The sequence below is a fragment of the Penaeus monodon genome, chromosome 40 (assembly GCF_015228065.2).
Source record: "Penaeus monodon isolate SGIC_2016 chromosome 40, NSTDA_Pmon_1, whole genome shotgun sequence".
NCBI classification, from domain to species: domain Eukaryota; kingdom Metazoa; phylum Arthropoda; class Malacostraca; order Decapoda; family Penaeidae; genus Penaeus; species Penaeus monodon.
This window is the reverse complement of record NC_051425.1, coordinates 30,170,208-30,179,684: the sequence shown is the minus strand read 5'-3', so window position 1 is coordinate 30,179,684 and position 9,477 is coordinate 30,170,208. Positions and strand designations below refer to the sequence as shown.

Sequence of the window (9,477 nt, the reverse complement as noted above, 5' to 3'; positions counted from 1 at the left end):
ATTACCTAAACACGAGTATACATAACGGCATGAGCGGTGGCATAGGGGGCGGAGTCACCGGAGGAGGTAGGCGGGGCCGAAGTAAAGCGGGAGGCGGGGACTCGAGGCAAGGGAAGCAGAGGGACAGGCGGAGGGGGGGGGTAGTTAAGGGGGTAAACGGAGGAGGGAGAAAAGGGGGGAAAGAGAAAATGAAGAGGAAGATGATGGCCGAGGTAAGGCAGAAGATTTAGAAACACCGTCGGAGGAGGATCTTGCACGCGCGCGCATTCCTGGTCCTTTTGTTGTTTGCTTTCCGACTGACTGACGACTGAGACCCGAGACACGTAAGTTTCACGAAATTTTGTCTCGCAGATTTTCTCAATATCCGTCTATCTGTTGTTCTTCCGATTCTATGTATTCCTTATTGTCAAACCATATTTCATTATTGTTGTACAAATAATGGTAATCATGATTTTAAATAATAACAGTGAATATAATGTTTGTGACAATAACGATAATGATTTTGATACTTATGATGAAGCTGAAATGATTTGTTTAGAACAAAACAGCAGTGATAGTAATGACATCAATGTTAATTTTAATTATATTAACTACAGAAGAAACACCACCTTCACCCGTCGCCACCACCACCACCACCACCACCACCACCACCACCACCACCACCACCACCACCCCACCACCACCACCACTACCACTACCACCATCACCACCACCACTACCACCACCACCACCACCACTACCACCATCACCATCACCACCCAACTACACCACCACCATCACCCCCCCCCCCCCCAACAACAGCAACAACCTGACCTCCCGACCTTACCTTCGGCCGCCGCAGCATGTCCGTCGGCACCGTCTCCTTCAGCAGGCCGTCGCTGAGCATCCGGAACAGCATCAACGCCCCCATTCTCTCTGACGCGGACATGGACGGCGCGCCGACCCTCCGGAAGGTGTCCATCCTGGCCCTCTCCGTCACCATCATGCTGGACGCGCTGAAGGAGGAGTACGGGCTGGGGAGGTAAGCTGGGGGGAGGGGGAGGGGGGTAGGGGGTAGATGGGGAGGGGGGTCGCTTTATGAAAGGAAGGGTGGATGGGTAGATTGGCTGGTGTAGATTGATTGACTGATGAAAGATTATGTAGATAGATGGATAGTTTGAGAGATAGTCAGACAGATAGATGGAGAGTTTGATAGATAGACAGATAGATAGTTTGACAGATAGCTAGATTAAGTGACTGATAGGTATACTTATTAAGTGACTGATGAATGGATAGGCAGATAGATATATAGAATGATCGAATATATATGCAGGTAGATGGCTATACTAATAGACTAACAGTAGGTCGTCAGAGAGACGGGAGCTCAGCCTCTCCCTCCGCTCCCCCCCCCCCCAGGAGCTTCAGCGACGACCAAGCGGGGATCTACCGCTCGCTGGAGGACCGGGTCTCCAGCTTGACGGGGCTGGACGGGCGCGGGTGCCTGCTGCGCTTCGTGTGCGAGCTGCAGGGCTTCCCCATCAGGGACTGGACCATCGCGGGCGAGGTCATCGCCTCGGTGTTCACGTGGGTCTCCTGCCCTGCGTGGCGCTCCCATCGCGTTTTGTTTTATTATTATCATTATTATCATTATTATTATATTTTATTATTATTATTATTTTATAGAGGGGGTTTTAGTGTTAATCTCTATATGCCTGTTTACTTATATAAATTCATGCACATTTTTTTCACTTAATTATATAACCGATTGCATCGTGTACAAACGACGAATATCTCAATATCAAATATCAAATATCCAAACTTTCACTGATTCGTCCCCCTTTCCTTAGGCCTCGTGAGGGCAAAAACGAGCTCCTGCAGGAGTACCGGGAGGCGCAGTGGGCGGGGCAGCAGCGAGGGATTCCTTCTTCCTCCGCCTGCGAGGCCTACGCCCTCCGCTGCCCCTTCAGCGTCTTCAACTACTTCAACCCTGAGGGCCAGCTGGGACTCGGCGCCGAAAGCCTCGACAACTTCCTGTGAATGCCGATGGAAAGGAGAGGGAGGAGGACGAGGACAGGGAGAGAGAGAGAAAAACTGTGTCTATTTATTTTTATTTATTCTTACACGTTTGTCACTTGTATGAAAAATAAAACATGCAAGCATTTATCCCAGTGACTCTTTGTCTGTTTACACTCGAGAGAAAGGACAGACAGACAGACAGACAGATAGATAGACAGAGAGGGAAGGAAGGTAGGTAAATAAATCAGTGATGATAAAGTAAAAAGCGAAGAGAACGGGCAAAGAGAAGAAAATCGAGGATATTTCACATTTTCAATTTCGATTTCCTAAAAATCACCAAAATTTCTTTTCTACCAAAAGTTTGATAACTAAGGATAACTAAAATGAAAAATTATCGGATGAGTTCCCAGGACAGCATGAAAAGAATGGAAAAGAAAATTCACGACACTGCAACTAATATGAACAAGAATAACTTTCTTTGCAAATGATTATGATATCATGATACGTATTTCATATATTTATCTGTCCATCTATCTATATATCAATCTATCTATCCATTTATATTTATCTAATGTTGGGGGATGTAGATTTGAAATAACAAGTTTTGACATAGTTACGGAAGCTGCCGTCAATACAATCAGTATGATGCAAACGATTACACGTAGTCAGAAGTCTTCAATATGTTAAGATGCCTGATGCTGAAGGCAACCTCAGACTTAGTGTACAAGGGGCAGACTCACTCACTGCACCCTTTATTTCATGCTCAACTTACGAGTTGAATTACAGTCATCGCCTGGAAAAAAATGTCTTGGACTACGGTAAGAATTTCAAGAAGCACACCGCTGGAGTCCTGGTGAAGACATTAAAAGACGTATTTTTATTATCAAGTGATTTGTACATATTTTCCATATACATATTTGTACAATAATTGTTTTTTCGAAGAAAGTATGTATACTGTTACGGGAAAAACGAATCTAAGACAATAAAAGATCCGCTTGTAAAATACAATAACTTGATTCAAGAAAGATTAACTTTTCATATCGTCAAAGTAAAGTACCTACCACAATGCAAATATATACATCTATATATATATATATATATATATATATATATGATATAATATATAATATATATATCATATACATATATAATTGCATGTATATTATAAATATATGTATAATATATATGTAATACATATATGTATAATGTGTACAATACATATGTATAGTAGATATTATACATGTATGTCTAATATATATATATATATATAATATATATATATTATATATATATATATATATATATATATTATATATATATATATATATATTAATACATATATGTACAATATGTATAATATATATGTATAATCTATATTATACATATGTCTATATATAATACTTATCTATAATTATATGTGATACATATAGGTATTATATTATATACATATTATAACTATACCAATACATATTATAGTTATCTATATACTGTATGATCGCTAATATATTATATATATATCTTTTGTATAATATCTATATATATAATATATATATATATATATCATATATTATTATATATCCTATGTTTTTGTATATAGATATATCTCTATATATCTATATTATATATCTATATATATTATCTCTCTAATATAATCTAATATTTCACACATTAATATCTATTATTAACTCTACCTTATACATATATTATAATACATATAAACTATATGTAGACTATATACCATACATCTATCTATTATCTATTAGTACTATATGTATAATATATATACATTATGTTGATATATATAACACCATATATTTCATATATGATACATATATGTATAATAGATCTATCGTTTGAATATTATACTGATTTCATATTAATAATAATGTGGAATACGAAATTAAAACATTAAATATCCTATACTATATAATATATATATATATATATAATATATATATATAACAGTTACATCTTATATTTCATAATCTGTATATGTATATATTGTATATCATCATGAAATATATATTAATACTATATATAAACATATTAACACCACATATGTAGTATATAATATATATTATATAATATATATATATATATATATATATATAATATCTGTATATATTTATAAATCTATATATATATTATTATATATCTTAATATTCATATGTATATATATCTATATGAATAAACATATACTTATGTATATTATCATATATGTAATAATATATATACATCATTGTTACATATGTATACAGTATACAAATATATGTATAAATATATATTATTATATATACACAGATGTATTAAATATATATATTATTAACATTATATCTATAATATATATACACATATGTATCAAATATAGATATCATACATATATGTATTATTATACAATACATATATGTATAATTATAATGTAAATATGAAATATCATGTATAATAGATTAAAATGCTATATTGGTCCACTCGTGGCGAGTCTCCAGCAGGCCCAGGCCCATCTCTAATTCCTCACGACAGGGTCTCGTCGAGCTGCCGCAAGCATGATCTCCTAGGTCGTCCCACTGGCCTCCTCCACCCATGGTTGTCTCGCAAAGAACAGCCTGATGGGCATGGGTCATCACAGGGAAACGAAGCTAGGACTGCCCATATAGCCTGAGTTGGACGATCCCGAATTAGCAAGTAACAGGTCCCATGCCAGTCCTCCGCGGTGTACCGCCGTTTGGAACACTGTCCTGCCAACTGTACCCCATGATCCAGCGAATGAGACTTGTTACAAAAGCCTCCAGACAAGACTCCCAAGTCACTGGATAGCGTTCCAGTTTCGCTTCCATAGAGAAAAATGGCAGTATCAGGCTTGAAGCACGTAGTTTGGTCCCATTCTGCATAGGTACTTACATCTCCTAATGCTCCTTGTTGTTTCGAGGTTCATGGCTCCTGTTGCCAGACCAATCCGTCTGTTGAGTTCTTGGAGATATGGACTACGCTACCAAGGTATGTAAAATTCTCCTGTAACTTCAAACGCCCTTGCGCAAGCATAGATCGCCTGAAACTGGGTTCCCTAACAGGCCCCCAAAATCCTGGATCTTGGTCTTGGTCCAGAGCCCTCTAGGCCTAGGGCTTCGCCCTCATTGCTAAATGCATCAAGTAGCCGCCTTAGGGACTCAGGGACTCAGATAAGGAATAGCAACATCATTGGCAAAGTCAAGGTCTGAGACCTTGATATTGCCCACTGTTGCTCCACACTGACTTAGGCTAGTAGCTCTGCCCATTATCCAGTCCATACAAGGTGTTTGAAAAGTGTTTTTGCAAAGGGGCAACAGCTTTTGACGACCAACACCCACACTTGACAGTACTTTCAGTAAAGTGTATAAAGGGCTTGCTATTAGTCCAATAATCTGTTGTCAGAATTCCCCTGCGTCTCAGGATCTCCCATAGCAGTTCATGATGCACAGATCAAACGCCTTCTTGAGTTCGATGTAGGCTTGCAAGCAACCCCCGACCAAACTCGACGACGGGCATTCCTCAGTTACTCGAAGCGCTAATTTATTCGGTCCTATTGTGGACCTTGGCCAGGAGTCAATCCAGGCTGCTCCAGGTACTCTGATACCATCGGAGGTGTCTGGATCCGTTTTCAGAAGAATGTGGTCATAAACCTGCCCTGTTATGGCGAGCAGTGTAATGTCACGGTATTGATACAGTCCCCAACGACTTCCCTTTTCCCTCCTCCCAGAGAAGGATGACCACGCCCTCAACAGTTCCGGGGAAATGGTACCCACCAGAACTGCCAGATGGCAGTCAGACTGTATGCAAGCCTCCGAACCATAGGTTTCACACCCCAGCTTTAGAAGCTCGAGGAATATCACTATATATATATCTATATATAATATATATATTATAAGATATATTATATATATATATAGTATTATATATATATATTATCTATTTAATCATCATCAAAGGCTAATTCCGACGGGGGCGCATGTCCGCAGTCCACCCTTCGCTACGGCCATGAGGTTCCCTTATGGCGAGTTTCCCCGGGCAGGCCCTAGGCCCATCTCTAATTCCCTCGCGACAAGTCCCTCGTCGAGCTGCCCAAGCCATGATCTCCTAGGTTGTCCCACGGGCTCCCTCACCCAGGATTGTCTTGTAAAGAGACAAACTTTTGATGGGCGGGTAATCCACAGGGAAAGCGAGCTAGGGGTCCATATAGTCTCTGAATTGGCGATTCCGGCTTATGTAGTAAACGGTCCCATCAGTTCTCACGGTGTAGCCGTCGGTTGGAAACATGGCCCTGCAACTATACCCACATAGATCCGGCGAAGGGATTGTAGCAATAAGACTATAAACTAAGGCCCTAGATAGCGTCTAGTTTTCGCTTCCATAGAGTCAAAGCTGGCAGTATCAGGGCCTAGAATACATATTGCTTGTCTTCTGCATAGGTACCAAATCTCCAAATGCTCAGTCAGCCCAGAAATATGGACTACGCTGTATGCAAAGATCTTTGTACTTTGTTATATCATATATACATATTATATATAATATATATATATATATATATATATATTTATATTATATATAGTATTATATATAATTTATGTATATCTCTTATATATAATTTATGTGTGTATATATCTATATATATATATATTATACTATATTCATCTACATCTATATATAGATATACTTTATTGTGTGTATATCTCTATCTCTCTCTCATCTATCTCTATATCTATCTATCTATTAATCTATCATATATTTGTGTTATCATCATATATCTATTATATATACTTTATATATATTACCTACATATTAAATTTATTATGTATATATCTGCATATGTGTATCTGTCTATATATATATATACTATATGATCTATATCTATATATTTATATATATTATCTATCTATTTGTATTTATTATACATATATATATTATATATATATCCGCATATATATTATATCTATAGTTTATATGTTCTATATAGATATATTATCTATTGTATCTAACCTCTTATATACTAGTACTAATATATCTCTATATAGATATATCATATATACTTATTATCTATCATACTTCTTCTATATATCTCTATCTCTATATCTCTATATCTATATCTATCTATCTCTCTCTCTATCTTATATCTATCTATATATATATATATCTCTCATCATGTGTCTCTATCTTCTATATATCTATATCTCTCTATTCTCTATATATATCTCTCCTCTCTATATACTGAGTGTTTCTCTTCTTCTTTAAAACGGTAGTTTCATGTCTGAGCCGCCGAAAATGTCACAGCATGATACTTCCTTCTAGTTTTCATGTTGTATGCTCTTGAGTGAAACACGTGGTAGGGTACCCAGTTCCTTTCCACGGAGAGTGCCGGTGTTACCTTTAGTAATCATATCTCTCTATTATATCCGGGCTTGGGACCCAGCACTTGACTTGGGCTGGCTTTGGCCACCCATTGGCTAGGTAGGCAATCGGGTGAAGTTCCTTGCCCAAGGGAACAACGCGCCGGCCGGTGACTCGAACGCTCGAACTCAGATTGCCTTCGTGACAGTGTTGAGTTCGACGCTCTTACCATTCGGCCACCGAGTCCTTATATAATTTGTATAATATAATATATATATATATATATATATATATCTATATATATATATTATATATACATTATATAGTCTATATATATATATATATGTATATGGATATATGTATATATATATCCAGATATCATTTTATTATATCCTATTATTATTAATAATGTATCTTCTGGAGGTATACAATATATCTATATATAGATATATATATGAATATTAGTATACACACACCCACAAACCCAACACAAACACACACACCACATGTCTTTTGGCTATATTATATATATATATATATCTAGATATATCTATACGACTATATAGTATATATAATATATCTCTTATATATATTTTATATCCATATTAATCTCTATAAATTATATCTACTATATATATATGATATCTCTATCTATCTATTATATATCTTCTATTATTATATATCTATATATATCTATATATATCATCGTGTGTGTGTGGGGGTGTGTGTGTGTGTGTGTGTGTGTGTGAGTGTGTTGCATGTATATTATCTATACATATATATATATCTATAATATATATCGTATACTATATATTCTATATATATGTATATTATATATCCTATATTATATATATATATATATAATATATGTATATATATTCTATATAAAAAAAATATAATATTATGTATATATATGTACATATATATATATATCTATATATATATATATATATATATATATATACTTTAGAGATATCTCTATTATATATAATATATATATCTATACATATCAATATATATATCTATATGTTAATATAATATGTATATAATATACTATATATAAAATATAGCTTATATTGATATATATATACAATTATATTAGAATAGTCTAATCTATCTCTCATATATATATTATATCTCTATATATTACATATTGTTATAATTATATATATACTAACTATATAATATATATATCATTAATCTATAGCATATGATATATATATATATATATAGATAATATGTATAATATATATAATAACTTAACATATATATATATATATATATCTATATATATAATAGCTAGATATATATATTTTATGTTTATATATATCTTATATATATATATCTATTAGATATTTTCTATATATATTATATAATTATATCCATTTTTTTCTTTTTTCTCTTTTTTTTACTGGTTAGTTTCATGTCTGAGCCGCCGTGGTCACAACATGATACCATTAATTGTAGTTGGTCATGTTGTGATTGCTTCTGAGTGAATAAGTGGTAGGGTTCCTCCGTTCCTTTTCCCGGAATATTATTATATATATATATATATATATATATATATGATTATATATATATATATATATATATATATATATATAATAGTATTTATATATGTATATATATAGATATATGTATATATAATATATAATAATATATATTATATATCGCTATATTTTGTGTGTGTGTGTGTGTTTGTATATATATATATTTATATCTTATATCTATATATAATCTATATATCTAATATATAGATATATATCAGATAATGTTGTGTTGGGTGTGTGGTGTGTTTGTATATATATTATATTCTATATATATATATATTATCTCTATATATATAATATAGTATATATCTACTATCTTGTATATATATATACTATATATATATATATAATATATATATCGTAATATATTATATAGATCTATATATCTATATACTATCTATATATATATGTATAGATTTATATATATACTATATCTATACTATTATATATATATATATATATATATATATATATACAAACACACATATATAGGTGTGTGTGTGTGTGAAGATAGATGTAAATATATAGATATATACTTAAGTTATACATATCGTGATACATACACATATTATAT

At 33.8% G+C, this 9,477-nt stretch overlaps 1 protein-coding gene across 1 annotated transcript; it reads left to right on the top strand.

The window, feature by feature from the left end:
• Positions 1-229: 229 nt before the first annotated feature.
• Positions 230-2,199, top strand: LOC119597889. Its single transcript, XM_037947556.1, has 4 exons — positions 230-323; positions 842-1,021; positions 1,396-1,563; positions 1,827-2,199. Exons 2-4 carry the CDS (start codon positions 843-845, stop codon positions 2,014-2,016), a joined length of 537 nt encoding a protein of 178 aa, XP_037803484.1. The 5' UTR covers positions 230-323; position 842; the 3' UTR covers positions 2,017-2,199.
• Positions 2,200-9,477: the final 7,278 nt, after the last annotated feature.

Coding starts and splice junctions, on each gene's coding strand:
- LOC119597889 (XM_037947556.1), top strand. CDS start 843: ATGTCCGTCGGCACCGTCTCCTTCAGCAGGCCGTCGCTGAGCATCCGG. Junction 1,022..1,395: donor GAGGAGTACGGGCTGGGGAG/GTAAGCTGGGGG, acceptor CCCCCCCCCCAG/GAGCTTCAGCGACGACCAAG. Junction 1,564..1,826: donor GTCATCGCCTCGGTGTTCAC/GTGGGTCTCCTG, acceptor CCCTTTCCTTAG/GCCTCGTGAGGGCAAAAACG.